The sequence below is a fragment of the Arvicola amphibius genome, chromosome 4 (assembly GCF_903992535.2).
Source record: "Arvicola amphibius chromosome 4, mArvAmp1.2, whole genome shotgun sequence".
Lineage (NCBI taxonomy): Eukaryota > Metazoa > Chordata > Mammalia > Rodentia > Cricetidae > Arvicola > Arvicola amphibius.
In genome coordinates this window covers 19,281,638-19,299,567 of record NC_052050.1, presented here as the reverse complement: position 1 = coordinate 19,299,567, position 17,930 = coordinate 19,281,638, and the positions used below count along the sequence as shown (strand labels likewise).

Here is a 17,930-nt window from a genome sequence, read left to right as displayed (position 1 = left end):
CCCAACTTTGTTCTCACTTCAACGCGGCAGCCGACTGGACTCGAGAGACCGCTTGGGGGCGCCCGAGAACCCATAGTTTTCCCTTTAAGGCAGAGGCGGAAGACCAGAGGGAGAAGGCCTTTGTGTCGGCCGGATTAAAAAAAAAGAACCTCCCCTTTAAGAGGGCGGAGCCACTGTTATGGCGGCGGCTTCGAATACCTGCCTGGGCGCAAAGACGTAGTCTCTCGGCTTCTCTCAGCTTCCGCTGTGGTCTTAAAGACGCTTCTCTCAGACCTGCTTCGGGAGTACGGTCGGCCACAGTGCCCCACTTGCATCTGTTTCGAGCTGGAGGTGAACCCCTTGAGTCTGACACGGCCCGGCCAATCCACCCGCCCGAGCTGAGCCGTCGTTATGGTAATGCCGCGCCCACGCAGCCTCGTGGGGAGGGGGTCCCAGCTGCAGGGAAGCCAGACTCCGGGTTTGGGCTCCGTCCTCGGTGAATCTGCTCGGATGGGGTCTGTTCGGGAGGGGCTGGGTGTAGTCTGCAGACCTGGGCCCTTAGGAAGGGCACGCACGCGATGGAGACCCTCCCCCGACAGACAGACCTACAGATACTCGCACCCACCTCCTTCCTTCCCCTCTGATTACTTTCTTTGGAGAAATAGTGTCCCCAAGCATCACTGCCTTTTGGAATTGTTCCTCCAATCCTCGTGACCCTTGAACATCTCCCCTACTCCTCTCCGTCCCACCTGAAACCCCTGAGTGTAGGTTTGACACTGGTCTGAACCTGCCGGATGGAAAGAAGAAACCATAGACTGAGCATCCACCCTCATGGGAACTTAACTTTTGGGCTTTGGACTTCTGTAGGAAGAAACCACTGACTCGATTCTTAGACACAAGAGCTCAATGCCAGGATCTCTGGTACTTTCTTGTGTTGGACAAACCTTTGGCTGGGATGTTGTTGCAAAATCCTCAGGCCTGCCTTCCCGGGGTGGTGCAGGCACTGTAATCCCAGCCCTTCAGAAAAGAAAGGATCAAGTTCAAGGTCAGGATCTGGGGAGATGGCTAAGCAGGTAAAGGTGATTACCTCTGATGGACTGAGTTCCATCCCTAGATCCACAGGGAGGGAGGAACTGACTCCCTCCAATTGTCTTCTGATCAATACACCCACACAGTGGTGTTCCCCCCACACTAAATAAGTATTTTTATTTTTATTTATTTATTTTGCCTTTTCAAGACAAGGTTTCTCTGTAGCTTTGGAGCCTGTCCTGGAACTAGCTCTTTTTTTTTTTAAATTTATTTATTTATTGTGTACACAGTGTTCAGCCTCCTTGTATGCCTGCAGGCCAGAAGAGGGCACAAGATCTCATTACAGATGGTTGTGAGCCACCATGTGGTTGCTGGGAATTGAACTCAGGACCTCCGGAAGATCAGCCAGTGCTCTTAACCTCTGAGCCATCTCTCCAGCCCGGAACTAGCTCTTGTAGACCAGGCTGGTCTCAAACTCACAAGAGATCCACCTGCCTCTGCCTCCCAAGTGCTGGGATTAAAGGCATGCACCACCACCACGCCGCCTGGCTAAATAAGGTTTTTGTTTTGTTTTGTTTTAAGAGTTGAATATTACCTTTGTCAACATAATGGATTTAAGGCCAGCTTGGGCTACTTGAGACCCACTGTCTCAGCAATAAAAATTGACAATCACTTGGGCACAGCGCTGACCTTGAAGATCTGCCTTTGCTTCCCTTGGCAGTCCTCTCTTTTCCCATTCCCCCTTTCTAGGAGTAGTAATTCAGATAGATGGTTATATTTTTTTTACATTAAAGTATTTTTAAGTCTTTACCCAAATCAAATTTCTTCTCTTTCCTCCTCCAGTACTAGACAAACAAAAAGCAGAAAAACAGTACCCTTGATGGTCTCGTTAGAGCTGGGGGAAAGATAATGAATTCAGAATGTTCTTGCAGTGTTTCTCCTCCAGCCTTAATTGCTTTGTTTTCCTTTTCAGACGTGTAGTTTTCAGAAGCTGTTTGCTGTGGAGGAGGAGTTTGAAGATGAGGTAGGAAAATGTTGCTGATCAGAGAGGTTGCAAAGAGGCCCTACGATGGAAACACCCACGCTCAGAACATTTGGAGCAATCCCATTGGCAGATATATCTCTTTTATATCTATGAGAAGCTGGGGATGTAAATAAATATGAGCAACCATCTAATTGGTGCTATATGCTTGTAGTTCTAGTGTTCAAGAGGCTGACGCAGGAAGGCCAGCCTGGGCTGCATAGAGAGACTGTCTAAGCAACAACAGCATATTTAACTTGTTTTTTGTTTGTTTTGTTTTGGAAACAGGATATCTCTGTGTAGCTCTAGCTCTCCTGGAGCTCGCTGTGTAGACCATGCTGGCCTTAACTCACAGAGATCACCTGTCTCTGCCTGCCTCCCAAGTGCTGGGATTAAAGCCTGTGCCACCACTGCCCAGTTATATTTAACTGTCTTAAAGACAAAACAAGTCAGGAGTGGTGTTACATGCCTTAATCCCAGCAGGCAGATCTCTGTGAGTTCGAAGCCAACCTGGTCTACTTAGTGAGTTGCAGGACAGGCAGGGCCCTGTAGAGAGACCCTGTCTCAAAAAAAATTAAACAAAACAAAGGGGCTGGGAGTAGGTACAGGTGCCTGCTCATCTTGAAGCCCTGACCTCAATCTCTAAGCTCTGAATAAAACCAGTAAACCTGTAATTCTAGCATTTATAAGAGGTCGAGGCAACAGAATCAGATGTTCAAGGTCATCTCTCCTGCACAGAGAATTCAAAGCTCTCCTGGGTCACATGAGATCCTGTCTCAAAAAAAGAAAAGAAAACAAAAAACAAATTAGCTCCCTAATTGCAGCCATCATGTTTTTAATTATAAGGGCCTTTCTGGGAGCTGTCTCGAGGGTGATTTCATTCACTCTCAGAATAGCGTACCTGAGGTGGGAAGGGTTCATGGAGGACCAGAGTGGAGGAGGACAACACAGCCACATGGCTTGAGACCCGAGGCAACAACTGGCATGTGAACCATGGCAGATTGTTTCCTAGCCTCCCACCGTCTCAGAAGATAAGAAATTGAAGGAGATACAAAGTCAGCATTGGATTCCCTCATCACTGTGTAAGCTGTACCCCATGCCAATTAAATGAGATTTCTGGCAGGGGGATTTCATTAAGTCACTTACTGGCCATGTGAACCACGGTAAATCCTTTTGTTGTTCTCTGGCCTTCATGGGCCATTCCCAACAGGAGCCTTTGCTTTCCTTTCATGGTGCTACTAATCAAACCACATCCCTAGCCCTTCCCGAAGAGCTGTTTCTGGGTTTGTTCTTTGTAGACAGGGTTTCTTTGTGTAGTAAAGACTTGCCTTGAATTTGAAACCATCTTGCCTCAACATCCCGAGAGCTGGGTTCACAGGCACGTCACACTGTGCTTGACAACAGGTACTTAAAGTCCAATCAGAGACTATCAAGACTAGTCTTTATAACTGTCTTCATGCTCAGAACCAGTGGATATAGTCTCATCTAGGACGAGGACATGGATATTTCTATCTTGATTTACCTGCCCTTGCTTCTTGAGTGCATGCCAGGGTTCAAAGTTCACACTTCACATGCAGCAGGAGCCACGTTTTGCTTCTCAGTTCCTCTCCTAAAGTAGGGATAAGGGTTCAGGTGGGTTCTCACCATAGTTCTTGACTAGTCCAAGTCTCAAGTTCTTCTTTTTCTTTCTTTTTTTTTAAATTGTATATATGTGTTTTAAAGGGAGACTGCTTGTTTGTTTCTCAACTGCCCAGACCCAAATAATCACACAGAAATTATATTAATTATAATACTGTTTAGACAAAGCTTAGGCATATTTCTACCTAGCTCTTATATCTTAAATTAATCCATTTCTATTAATCTGTGTATCACCAATGGCTGTGGCTTACCGAATAAGGTTCTGTTCTGGTGTCTTTCTCCTTTGGCAGCTACATAGTGTCTCCTTGACTTTACCTACTCTCTTTTTTTATCTCTGGATTTTCTGCCTGGCTTTTCTCTGCCAAGCCATTGGCTGAAACAGCTTTCTTTATTCATCAACCAATGAAAGCAACACATATACAGAACGACATCCCACATCATCATGCGTGTGCGCATGCACGCGTGCAACGTGTGTGTGTATCTGTGTGTGTATACTATATGCTCACGTAGATGCCATGGAAGGCAGAAGAGAGCATTGGATCCTCTGGAGCTGGAGTAACAGGTACTTGTGAGTCCCTGGACATGAGTGCCGAGATCTGAACTCAGGTTCTCTAAAAGACTAGTGAGCACTCTTAACCACTGACCCATCTCTCCAGCCACAGCAAGTCTCAGGTTTGTCATCCATAAAATGAGGATTATTCATAGGATAATCACAGTACCTATGTATATAGGGCCATTATAAGAATTCCTTGAGAATGCTAGTAAAATACTTGTCTGGCACCTGACATCCAAGTATTTATTGATTTTGTAATATGACAACTTCAGCTTTGTATTTGAAAGTGTTGATATTCAGTTACTTTTTTTTTTTTTTTTAGACCAGGCTGGCCTCGAACTCAGAGATCCACCCGCCTCTGCCTCCCGAGTACTGGGATTAAAGGCGTGCACCACCACCGTCTGATTCTGCTTTGTTTTTAATGACAGTCTCAGCTTGGTCTGACCCCGAATTGCTGTGTGGCTGAGGATGACCCTGAACTCCTGATCCTCCTGCCTCCCTCCCATCTGCACTGCTGGGATTGCTGTGTACCGTCACACCCAACTTTGTAGATTTTTGCCCAGCACTACCGGCTTTGTCAAGATGTGTCCCTGTCTTTAACTTTCGGTTTTGGAGATGTGTCATTAAAGGCTAAAAGGGAACTGTGAAAGTGACCCTCTTGGGTCATAGCAGGTGCCAGGGAAATAATAGAATTAGGAGAAATGATTCTGACTGTTCGTTTTTGTTCCTTGGAAATGACAGACCAGTCCCTTTCTCATTCAATGTTACAGCTTAGTGTCAGCTCTGTGGGATGAGGGGGACCATTAATCCTCGAGGTGATGAGGATCCTGCCATTCTGATTTTTGTTGTTACTGTGGTCCTGAGACGGTGTGGCTGGAGTGTGGCACTCTTGATGAACATCTGAAGCAGGAAGAACCTCGCTCTAGCCCAGACACACCAGAGCAGCAGCAGGGGCTGGGGGTGGATAACACCTTCGTGTCACTTAACCAGCAGTTGTGACTCAAACACCCTCAGGACAGGTCTGGTGCTCTTGAAGGTGTCAATCTCACCTTGCTTCCCAAATGCAATCCATACTTAATATAACTTGCCTGAGAAGCTATATTTAACTTCTGTCTATTTGGCTGGATCCAGGGGCTCTCTGTCATACCAAAGACTGTGGGTGTGGGTGTGCTTGGTGGAGGCAGGGAATGCACTAAGGACAGGCTGCAGGGCCGACAGGTTAGTTCCCTGAACACTAGCCAATCTCCATCAGATGGGTATGTGACCTTGGGAGGTACCTTCAGCTTCTTGGTGCCCTAGAATGGTTTTCCTGTTGCTTTCCTGGTAAGCCTCCTCCCTGAGACTGAAGAGAAATACCTGAAAATATAACCTTAGAATGCTTCTGACAGAAGCCTGCTGGCCTACTGGCTCATAGGAGGATCATAAGTAGTGAGAAATGCTATCATTGCCTTTCACGTCTTGGTTTCTTGCTTGTGTGTGTATCTGCATACATACATACTATATGCTTAAACAGTAAAAGTAGAACTTATTTTTATTTATTTTTTGGAAGCAGTTTTAAATTCCTAGATGCAAAGACCCTGCACATGTGGTAGCGCTGGCCTGTAATACCTTCTTGTGGGAGATGGAGACAGAGTCAGGAGTTCAAGGTCATTCTCCTCTACATAGTCTGAGCTCCGTGAGATACTGACTCAAAAACAAACAAAGCCCTGACGAAAGGCCTGCTTTCTCTGTTTCTTTGTTGTAGGACTTCTTATCTGCTGTGGAGAATGCAGAGAACCATTTGGCTGGTGTGCCATCCGGGAATGCCGGACACCTGATGCCTGTGTCCTCCAGACCGCAGCAGGAGGAGACTCCACAGGCACCGTCAAGACTATTGCCGTCATACCCCACTTCTTCGAGACAGCCAGTCCCAGGACTCCGTCTCCCCACTTCCAGCCTTCCCCAGACCACCAGGGACTCAGATTGTCCTGGAGCAGTGTCGCTAAGACCCATCTCGATATCTAGCGGCGTGGGCAATCAGCAAAGGACGACACTAACGAAAGTCCTCCAGGAGTCAGCAGAACCCCGGCCCTTGCCCTCGGCCACACACTCTGGGTTTATCTTTGGAAGCCATCAGCAGGGCATTGGTGGCTTTGAGGCACCCAATCAAGATGAGTTTGACAAGACCCTGCAGGGAGCTGACTTGGAGCTAGAACTTGGAGTTGACACTGGAGCCACCCAAACCCTGCCTGCACAGCACCATGAGGATCCAGTATTGGTGAAAAAGGCCAGAGTGGCTGACCTGAGTGGCTCTTTCCAAAAGAGTCCCATTGTCCCCTGCAGGAATCCAGGGCTTTCCTTGAGACCTCGAGCCGCAGGCGGCCTTCCTCTCACATCTGCCTCAGCAGTTCCCCATCAAAGAGGCTCCCCTGTTCCTGCACCTCAGCCTCCCCAAGTAGGTGGGAGGCCCATTCAAAACAGCCCGCAGAATCATTTGCCTGGTCAGCCATTTCAGTCTCCCAGAGCCTGGTCAAGTGGCACACCCCGCTTTCCTGGGCCTCTACGTCCTCACTGCAGCTCTGCAGCATTTCCTCGGGGACCCTTGCCTTCCCGAGCCCCAGTATCTTTGGTCAAATCTCCTGCCAGCACTCCCAGAGGTGCCTCCACCCCAGTTCCTCAGCCAGCTCTGCAGACACCTCTAGTCACCAACCACCTGGTTCAGCTTGTCACTGCTACCAACCGGACACCCCAGCAGCCCTCACGCCCTTCCATTCGAGCTAAGACTCGCCGCCGCTTCCCTGGCCCAGCGGGACTTCTGCCTCACCAGGTGAGTGACCACTTTTCCAGGACACTAGGATCCAGGGGAAGACAGTGGTTCAGTCTTAGATGCTATTCACTGCTGGGAGAAGGCATTTGCAAAGGCTGGAGCAGTGGTTCAGTCGATACAGTGCTTACCGTGCGAGCATGGTCTGCAGAACCCATGAGAAACACGAGACAAAACTGGGCATGGAGACACATGCTTGTAATCCTAACTCTGGTGAGGAGGAGAAACGATTCCTGAGCTTCACTGACCAAGCAGCCTAGCTTACTGGGGAAGCTCTAAGACAGGAAAAGGCCCTGTCTCCAAAAACAAGTAGGAGCTGGAGAGATGGCTCAGAGGTTAAGAGCACTTGTTGCTCTTTCAAAGGACATGGATTCAGTTCCCAGCCTCCACATGGTGCTCACAGCTGTCTGCTCCTCCAATCCCAGGGGAGCTGACTCCCTTTTCCAACCTCTGTGAGCACCAGACACACGTCTATCCTGGCAAAAGAGCCATAATTATTTATTATTTAATAAATAATTCTAAAAAGTACAAAAACTAGGTAAATGGTGCCTCAGGTCTCCCAAGGAGTACATCTGAGGTTGTCCTCTGGCCTCCACGTGTGTGCACATGCATACACGTGCGCACATATATGTGTACAAAATAAGATCTGCAAAACCATAAAAATCAGAAGTGGGGAAAGAAGAGAGTGGCTCAGAGGTCTGCGTTCCAGCCTCAGCACTGTGGGGTGGGGATGGTTTGCCTATAAGGGGTTTCCTCAGTCAGGTTAGTGGAGGTAAGAAGGTCACCTTAGTTGTGGGAAGGTGGGGTCCTGGGCTGAGTGGAAAAGAAGGTAGACTGAGCACTAGCGTTCATCCCCCACCAATTTCTGATGCTGATACAGTGACTGGCTGCACCAGGCTCTTGCCACTGCGAGTTCCCTGCCATGATCAAGTGTCCCTGTAAGTCAAAGGAAGCCTTGCCTTTAAAAAAGAAAAAAAGTAGACAGGAGGAATACTTGAAAATCTGCCTGTGAATAGTTCCTGTTGTGTGCTAGAATATCTGCTGTGTGCTAGCCCTAGGCAGGAATATCTTCTCACTCATATGAGCCAAGCCGTGGATATTCGGCAGTTTATTTGGAACTGAGAGTACACTGCAGTGGGGTGGAAGAGGTAGGGTGCAGTGTGTGCAGGGGTCTTTCCTCGGCTCCTGAGGGCACACTGACTCTGCCTTGGCCTTGCTCAGTGGCTTTGGGTAGACTAGGAGGATAAAAGGGAGGATGGGTCTGTTCTTGGGGGCTGGTTCAGCAATGGGAAGACAGAGCTCACAGAACCCTTCACTGTGGCTGGTGTTGGGGGCCAACCTGAGGAAGCCGGGGTTGGAAGAGAAGCACCCGATGCTTTGTATGTTTATATGTGTGAGTGTTTATATGCATGCGGTGGTGGAGGGATAAGGTCCCTCAAACTAGTTTTGAGTTAGATCCCAGGTTGCCGGACACTGGAGCTTTGCTCTGGTTGCAGTTGGTATCTTCCTGGTGTGGCCTTCAAGAGAAACCCAGGGGTGGTCTGCTCTTTCTCAAGAAGGACCTCTAGGGAAGCTGCTCAGTAGCCCATCCTAGACCCCTCTCTTTGGGTCACTGCCCCCTTCAGGCGGCACTGGGCCTTGCTTCTGAGCCAGCTCCAGTTTCCTTGCATCCCCAAACTGATCCCCAAAGTGTCTTTTTTAAGCTATCCATGAAGCTCCTGAGACTGCGTTAGGAGCTATGTAATATGTGCTAATTGACCCTGATAGTTTCCTGAGCTCATTATGTAACCCAGACAAGAGGCTGTTCTCGTAAATAACAGCTGCTGAATTTGCTCTCGCCTTCTCTCCCCTCTTAGCTTAGTGGGAAGAATTTGGAGGAGATCATGGTTGCCACACCCCAGACTCCAACTCACGGTGCTGTGGCTAAACTCCAGACTGAGGTAACTTCTTCTATGTAAATCTTCACTTCTTGGGCAACATTTAAAAGTGAGGGGTGGGATTGGAGAGATGGCTCAGTGGTTAAGAGCACCAACTGGTCTTCCAGAAGACCCAGGTTCAATTCCCAGCACCCACATGGCAGCTCACAACTGTCCATAACTCCAAGATCAAGATTGACACCCTCACACAGGCATCCATGCAGGCTTAACACATAAATGCAGATAAACAAGGATATGTGTATACTGTCTCGAAAAAACCATAAAAAGTGAGGCATTCTTGCATGCCTCGGTTGATGCTGCTAGGCCCATACCAAAGGGCAGGTGGGAAAAAGCAGGTGGGGAAGGCAACAGTTTTATAGACATAGAATGAGGCCTGTCCTGATGCCATGGCTCAACCCTCTATTCCATCTGAGAACAACAGGCCCAGCTACCGTATCTTTCCCTGGGGAGGAGAGTGTAATAAGTCTTATGAGATGGTATCTTGGGAACCCTCTCGGGTTTCTAGGAGCTGAGCTGGGAAGGATCTACCCTCATCTTGTCTCCAGGAGGTTCCCTTTCAGTGGGTAGGACCAGTTTCTCTCCCTCATGGGGCTCTAATTGGCTTATTCTGTCTTCAGACCCACCTCTGCTTTTAATTCTCTCAGTGTAGGTTTTTGCTGCAGCTCACCAGGGCTACCTGTTCACTTCAGATCCAAACCTGCTAGTAATCGTCTGGATTCAAAGCCATTGTTGATTTAAGGCAGCTTATGGTTAGAACCAGGGGGCATCTCCGGGAGTGGTGGCACACACCTTTAATCCCAACACTCCGGAGGCAGAGGCAGGCAGATCTCTGTGAGTTCGAGGCCAGTCTGTTTTACAGAGCAAGTTCCAGGACAGCTAGGGCTGTTACACAGAGAAACCCTGTCTTCAAACAAACAAAAAAGAGCCCTTGCTGCTTTTGCAGTGAACCTTTGTTCTGCTCCCAGCACCCACAGCTGGTGACTCACGCCTGCCTGTAACTCCAGTTGCAGGCAAGCTAGGGTCCTCTTCTGGCTTTTGAGAGTAGCTGCATGCACATGTGTACCTACACATACTTAGGCCCACATATTTACCCATAAAACAAATAAATCTTTTGAAATAATAAAAGAAGATGGATAGCCTTTGCTTCGTTGTAGTTAAAGTCAGGACCTGATTCGAAAGAAAAAAAAAAGAGCCAGGTGGTGGTCATGCATACCTTTAACCCCAGAGGCAGAGACATGTGGATTTCTGTGAGTTCAAGGCCAACCTGGTCTACAGAGCGAGTTCCAGGACAGTCAGAGCTGTCACACAGAGAAATCCTGTCTCGAAAAACTAAAGAGAGAAAGACCTTTGTTCTGGCTGCTTAGTGAAAGTGTCAGGGTGCAGCCAGGTCACAGACCACTTTCTGTTCACTGTGGTGATTGAGAGGCATTCCTTCCCCCTCCCCCACCTCAGGAACTCACTTTCTCTCTCACTGTCTGCCCTCTGCCCTGCCTCAGTCGGTGGTCTCTCCCAAGGTTGGTCCACTAATTCAGGCTCCGCTCTGCTCTGTGGTGCCAGATTGTTACTAGTTCCCAGGGATCAGTGGAAGAAGATTTTGGGCGAGGTCCCTGGCTCACCATGAAATCTGCTCTGGGCCTGGATGAGCGAGACCCCAGCTGCTTCCTCTACACCTACAGTATTGTCATGGTGCTGCGCAAGGTAAGGGTCTGGAGAGTGACTCTCTGCTGCCTGCTCCACCATAAAGAGGCCATCTGCCCCCTCTTACTGCAGTCCTGTCCCTGGAGGGCAGCCTGGAGTCCCTTGGGTTGTCTGTCTGCACTGTTATCCACAGTCCTGAACAGTGTTGCAGACCTCTGACTTCAGGTACCAGACCGAGAGACAGAGCTTAAGCACATTCCCATCCTGAGAACTCCTAGTGGTCTCTTATAGACAGATGCATATTGGTACATGTGGCCTACCATGATGGACTGAGCCACAGAAATTGATACGAGGAAAGACACCTAAGAGAGAAAGAAGGACCTGCCAGCTTCAGCCTCTACAGGGAGCAGAAGGCCGCCCTTGTACCTATCTTGGCCTGCCCTGAAGGAAGGCTGTTACCATTCCTTGGTTGCCATGGGGAGTTACATGCAGGCATTGCTCAGTGAATGTGTCTCCTTGTAAGCAGGCGGCCCTCAAGCAGCTCCCCAGGAACAAGGTCCCCAACATGGCAGTGATGATCAAGTCCTTGACTCGGAGCACAATGGACGCTAGTGTGGTTTTTAAGGATCCCACAGGTAAGGAGTGAGTCCTGGTGTCTTTTTTTTTTTTTTTTAAAGATTTATTTATGGGGGCTGGAGAGATGGCTCAGTGGTTAAGAGCATTGCCTGCTCTTCCAAAGGTCCTGAGTTCAATTCCCAGCAACCACATGGTGGCTCACAACCATCTGTAATGAGGTCTGGTGCCCTCTTCTGGCCTGCAGACATACACACAGAGTATTGTATACATAATAAATAAATAAAAAAAAAAAAAAAGATTTATTTATGTATACAACATTCTGCCTTGATGTATGCCTGCACGCCAGAAGAGGGCACCAGATCTCAGTACAGATGGTTGTGAGCCACCGTATGGTTGCTGGGAATTGAACTCAGGACCTCTGGAAGAGCAGCCAGTGCTCTTAACCTCTGAGCCATCTCTCCAGTCCCCTCCTGGTGTCTTTTGAATGACCTCCACTGAGGTCAAGAGATGAGCGATAAACAGCCCACTTCCCAGCTAGGGCTCAGACCCTTTGCTGTGCCCTTGATCCTGAGATGGAGGCCATGTGGTTTTTGCAGGGGAGATGCTTGGGACAGTGCACAGGGTTCTTCTGGAAACACACCAGAATGAGCTGAAGCCTGGCTCGGTGCTGTTGCTGAAGCAGGTAGGGGAGCTCCAGAAGGGACCTGCTGCGGGAAGGAGCCCCAGGGTGTCCTTGCTTAGCTAGCTGCCTTCCCTCCACTGCCAGCCTAGGAGAAGCAAGGCCCTGGTTTGTTGGAGCTGAAAGCAAGCCTCTGACCAGTGGGCTGCTCCACTCGTCAAGGGTAAATGGGGATGGAGAGTTGTATTTGAGGGTGATAGGTGGTTCTGTTGGGGCACCAAGGCTAAGGCAGGAGTGAGTGTGTGAGCTCGGGGCAGAGGACAGGAAGCCAAAGGACAGCTGACTGCTGGTGGTCATCCAGCAGTGCCATGAGCCCCCAGACACTGACTCCCCTTCCCAACTCCAGATTGGAGTGTTCTCTCCTTCACTCAGAAACCACTACCTCAACGTGACACCCAACAACCTGGTCCATATTTACGGTCTAGATTCTGGGGACAGCGACTGCCTCGAGCCACCTCAGCCCTTGCCCAAGGTAAGTGGGGCAGGGTAGACGGTGACCAGCTGAGCTTTCCTGCCTGATTCCTTCATTTCTTCTTTTCCTTGTCCCTGGAGCAAAAGACAGGCACTGTGAAGGGGGCAGTCCTGCCTTTGGGAACAGGAGTCTCTGCTGCCCCTGCTCCAGCCGCCTGCCAGCCACTGAGTAACAATACCTGTAAGAGCAGCTGGCTTCCTGGTGATCCCTGAATGTCTGATGGCAGGCTTGATCATCTGAGAAGTTAGGAGTCACCTGAGAACTAGGCAAGGGCCCCTGGGGGTGGTGGCACAAAAGGATAGAGGGTCAAATCTGTGCCAGATGGCTACACAGAACAGGGAATACAAATGGCCTGTCAGGTGAGCTGGCCCTTGCTCTGAGACTTCCCTCTTGGTCTCTGCCTCTGGCAGGCATGCTCTGGAGCGCAGCCTTCAGGAACTGAGGCGAACATTTGGTGTCTGTGGGAGCTAAAGAAAGCTCCAGGCAAGTTTACCCAGCAGATCCTGGGGACTTCACCTTTAGGTTCCTGGCCTGGAGGAGGGCAGGAGACCTGGGTTTTATCCAAGTTCTGCTGACGATTTCTGCTATGACCTTGGGCAAGCCTTGTTCCTTCCCCTGTTTTTGTACTATCTATAGAACAAGTGTTTGCCTTGATGACCTCCAGTCACTATAAACCTTTATCTCTAGTCTTTTGCTTGTATTTCCTCTTTCCCCTGGGCCATTTTATATGCCCTCACAGCTGCCCCACCTCTAGCCTTCATTTCTCTTTAATAGTCATCCTTCCTTTTTTTGGTGTGTGTGTGTGTGTGTGTGTGTGTGTGTGTGTGTGTGTGTGTAGGGTTTTCTTATTGTTTCTTTCTCTTTTTAAAGACGCATTCATTGTGTTTGCCTGCATGTGTATACATGTGCTATGTGTGTGCTTGGTTCCTGTGGAAGCCAGAAGAGTGCATCAGATCTCCTGGAACTGGAGTTATAGATGGTTGTGAGCTACCGTGCAGGTGCTGAGAATTGAACCTGATTCCTCTAGAAGAACAGCATGTGCTCTTAAACGCTGAGCACTCTCTCTAGCCTTAATAACCACTTATTTTAATCCCAGGCTAGCTCCTCAACACACTGGTGAATGGCTTCTTTACCTTCTGTGGTGGTCACACAGAGTCCCTAAGACACAGACACTGATAGAACCTAGAAAGATGAGTCTAGAGGCCTGTTTTAGTTTGGTTATTGCTGTTGTGGGTGTCTGGTGTTTCATTTCTCTCCCTCAGCTTGGGCCTGGGTGATCCTGGCCCCCACCCCATTCCCTTATTGTGTCTTTGTCCCGAGAGGCCCTCCCTTTGAGATCATCTGGGTAGGGGCACCCCCACCCTAGGGATTTCCGGGGCATTGAGCACCTGTAACCAGATCCACTGTCCTCAGAATCTAGGAAACTTCCATGGAAACCTTCAGCCTGATGTGGCTGCCGAGCCCACACAGGGCCTCAGCACAGCACAGAATCCTGCGGTGTCTCCTGAGGAAGAGCTCCCAGAGGCAGGTAAGGCACACAGCTCCTCAGCATCTTCTGCCTCACTCAGTGAGAATGCTGTGTGGTTAGCTGTGCCTTCCAGCTCCCGCTGTACCTCTGTGGACAGGTACAGCACTCCTCAGAAATCAGAGGCTGTCTTGTTGAGCAAGCCTGCAGCCTTGTTAAGAGCAGCTACACTCTGTAACAGTATGGTAGAGCCATGTAAAGCACACACAATGTGATCCATAGCTCCCCCATTTGCTGGCAGTACCTTAGCTGCAGAAGGAGACATCACCAACCCCTGGGTGCATGGCACAGTTGTGTCCTATTTCAAGTCCTCATGAGCAGATCATGGAGGCAGATTTCCCGCTCTACCCACACTCAGGATCCCCAAGGTGCTGTGTGACAGTGCCAAGGAGTCACATACCCATGTCAGGCCAGGGGGGTGGGGACACAAACCTGAGTGGACCAACTGGATGGAGCTACCCTCATGTCCTGTCACTTCCTTAGCTTTCGATCTCAGAAATTCAATCCTGCATGGTCTGGAGGCAGTAGGATTATGGGTAAGCATCTCAGACCAACCCCATTCACGATATACCAATATGTAAGCCACAAAGCCCTTGTATAGATCCTACATGGGAGAGTCTGCCCCTACTTTTTTGTTGTTGTTGTTGTTGAGACAGGGTTTCTCTGTAGCTTTGGAGCCTGTCCTAGAATTTGCTCTACAGACCAGGCTGGCCTTGAACTCACAGAGATCTGACTGACTGCCCTTTCTGCTGGGGTCTTGTGTTGTCTGGAGTCCTGCACTCCCCTTGTAACAGCTGCTAACCCTGTTGCTGTCTGAGGAAGTTGCTGGTGGTCACAGAGCAAGTGGGCAGAGTGGGCTATAGAACAAGGTGCTCATGAACGGGGCTGAGGACAGATAGATAGTTCCTGCTGTTTGCTGAGATCTAGCTTCACCCTGCTCTTCCCCTTCATCCCAGATGGTTTTCTCCAGCCAGCCATAGCACAGCTCCCACAGGGCAATTTCTGGTGTTTTGTGTTTGCTTGGGTTTTTTTTTTTTTTGGTGTTTTTTGTTTTTTTTTAATATTTTTTAATGATTTATCTAACTTTATCTTATGTGCATTGGTGTGAAGGTGTCAGATCTCGCAGAACTGCATTTTCAGACAGTTGTGAGCTGCCATGTGGGTGTTGGAAATTGAACCCAGGTCCTCTGAAAGAGCAGTTAGTGCTCTTAATGGCTGAGCCATCTCTCCAGACTCCCCTTTTTTGTTTTGTTTTGTTTGTTTTGTTTTGTTTTGTTTTGTTTTTTCAGGACAGGGTTTCTCTAGCTTTGGAGCCTGTCCTAGAACTAGCTCTTGTAGACCAGGCTGGCCTCAAACTCTGCCTCCCAAGAGCTGGGATTAAAGGCATGCACCACCACCGCCCAGCAATTTCTGATGTTTTGAGACAAGAGTTTTCTGTATAGTCCTAGCTGGCCTGGTGCTCACTATGTAGCACAAGCTGGCATCAAACTCACCTCAGTTCTTTTGCCTTAGCCTCCAAGTGCTGGCATTAAAGGCAAACACTGCTATGCCCAGCTCATTAGGCAACTTTTTCCTTGCTGTAAGCAAATACCAGTCCCACCTGCCTGAATACAGTGTTAGTCACCTTAATTAAACTCTGAATGCTCCCCAATCTACCTTCTCCCTTTCCTCCCAGCAGCAGCTACCGAGTGCTTTTGCCAGACCCAGAGCTGGGCTCTTGGGTGTAGTTTACAGTCTGCCTTCCTGGGCCCCATCCTGTCCTGGAAGTGGCAGCAGTTAGAGCCTGAATAGGCTCACTTTGGGCAAGTCACTGCACCTCTTCAGAGCTTGTTCTCTCGGTAAAGTGGGTTTTATCTCAGCAGCCACTGAGATACCCCGAGAAGGTTGTTGGGGTGGAATGAGCTTACAGTGAATGTACCCTCACGTTCATCAGTGTCAGCAGCGTCTCCAGCTTCCGTACGCGCCACATTGGACAGTTTTCATCAGGAGGGCTTTCTCTCTCTTCTTTTTCATTTTATCTATCAGAAAGGCAGGCATGCTGCCACATGTGTGAAGGTCAGGACAACTTGTGGGAATCAGCCCTCCTCTGCTATGTAGGTCCTGGGATTACCTTCTGGCTGTCTTGCAACCCAGGAATGCACATGCCCGCCTCCCAACCCCCACCCCCTGTTTTTTCTTTCAAGACAAGGTTTCTCTGTGTAACCCTGGCTCTGTAGACCAGGCTGGTCTTGAATTCAGAGATCCTCCTGCCTCTGCCTCCCGAGTGCTGGGATTAAAAGTGTGTGCCACCGTTCCTTTCATTCTTCATGCCCACCCAGGCATTTCGGGATTTGGGTGCTCTCCCACTGTCAGTTGAGAGCCTAGGTTGACAAACTGTCATTCCTAACACATACCCCTCAACCAGTGAGGAAGTTGCAATAGGAAACCTCAGACTCCTTCCTGCTCATCACCGCCTCTGGACTGAAGGGAAAGAAGCCACTGAAACGTGGGGAGTTCCCCATTCCTACTAGAACGGTCCAGAGATTGTATCCTGCCTTCTGTTGTGCGTGTGTTTGTAGGGAGACAAGGAAAGGTCAGTCATGCCAGTCTCAGACCCAGCGATATGGGCATAGTGCCCCAGAGGAGCCACATTTCTGCACGTGTAGCCAGGTCAAGGTCCTCCCAGAGGCCGAGGGCTTCAGATCTGAGTTCCATGGAATTCTATGGTTGTTACTGCGTCTACTCACGTCCACTTCCCCCTGCAGATGACCTGGATGGACTTCTGAGTGAACTCCCTGAGGACTTCTTCTCTGATCCCAGTTGGGGCTGTCTCAAGACAGGACACCCACCATGAGCTGGCAGTCTGTCCCCAGGCAAGCTCTAGGTGCATCTGGTCTCATCCAAGGGAGAGAGCACCGGTGCAGCTGGAGACTAGACAAGGTCATGGTCTGCTGCCTCCTCGTGACACCTTTCTGAGAGCCCCGGTGATGAGCAGTGTGCTGCTGTAGCAGCCTGACAGCTTCCTCTGTGTGGACATCCTGGAAATGTGAACAAGGCGAGCTCTCCAGCCTCCCTGGAAAAGTGTGACCCTCCCACCTCATCTTAACTTTAGGATGTTGGGCCTGGTTTCCTTGTCCTTTTACTCTTCAGTCCCCTGACAGATGCGGAGCCCAGAGGAGCCACAACCACAGCAAAGGTGACCTAAGGCTATAGCCCGCGCCCTCAAGGGTGATGGTGGAGTGCAGGCTATTGTACCTAGTTCTGAAATAAAGCAGCCCTTCCTCATCTGCCACCCCCTCCTTCCCACACCTACTTCTCCATTCTCTGCTGGCCAGAGCAGTCAAGCTCCAGCAAGGCAGAGCAAGCATTCAGTGTGTGTATGAGTGTATGTGTGTGTAGTACATATATACACTTTTACCCCCTTGCCTCCCTTCTCCCTCTCTGTCTCTCTTTTTCTTTTCTTAATTTTATTTTATGTGTATGGGTGTTTTGCCTGCATGTATGTCTGTGTACCAACTATTTGCCTAGTGCCCTTGGAGGCCAGAAGAGGACTTTAGATCCCTTCGGACTAGAATTACTAGTGGTTGTGACCAGGCTGGCCTCAAACTCGTAGAGATCCTCCTGTCTCTGCCTCCTGAGTGCTAGGATTAAAGACGTGTGCCACCACTGCCCAGCTTTTCCCTTTGTTACAAGAAGGGGGGGTCCCTTTGTTCTATCCCATCTGCCTGGCTAGCTTACATCCTAAATCACACAGAAACTGTATTCATTTAAACACTGCCCGGCCCATTAGCTCTAACTTATTGGCTAATTCTTACATCTTAATTTAACCCATCTCCATTAATGTGTATCACCACGTGACTGTGGCTTACCGACAAGATTCTAACCAGCGTCCGTCTCAGGCAGGGGATCCATGGTGTCTGCCACTCTGCCCTTCTTCCCAGCATTCAAATTTTATATCAGTCTGGCCTTGAACTCATGGTCTTCCTGCCTCTGATCCCTGATGCTGGTATTATAGACGTGTGCCATGACACATGCTCCATTGATCTCAGTGGACCAATATTGCTACGTTATCATTAGCTATGCTACATACTTTCTCAGGTT

The 17,930-nt window shown here is 49.3% G+C and overlaps 1 protein-coding gene across 1 annotated transcript; it reads left to right on the top strand.

Annotated features, from left to right (window-relative positions):
* Positions 1-206: 206 nt before the first annotated feature.
* On the top strand, positions 207-17,121 carry Hrob (homologous recombination factor with OB-fold). The gene is made up of 10 exons (XM_038328299.1): positions 207-393; positions 1,982-2,032; positions 5,965-7,026; positions 8,880-8,963; positions 10,518-10,658; positions 11,125-11,233; positions 11,771-11,856; positions 12,200-12,325; positions 13,739-13,853; positions 16,595-17,121. The coding sequence occupies exons 1-10, from the start codon at positions 391-393 to the stop codon at positions 16,681-16,683; spliced, it is 1,866 nt and encodes a 621-aa protein (XP_038184227.1). The 5' UTR covers positions 207-390; the 3' UTR covers positions 16,684-17,121.
* The last annotated feature ends 809 nt before the right edge of the window (positions 17,122-17,930 follow it).

Excerpts from the sequence above, each read along its gene's own strand:
- Hrob (XM_038328299.1), top strand. Across the intron at positions 2,033-5,964 it reads AGGAGGAGTTTGAAGATGAG|GACTTCTTATCTGCTGTGGA; the intron begins GTAGGAAAATGT and ends TCTTTGTTGTAG. Across the intron at positions 11,234-11,770 it reads GGTTTTTAAGGATCCCACAG|GGGAGATGCTTGGGACAGTG; the intron begins GTAAGGAGTGAG and ends TGGTTTTTGCAG.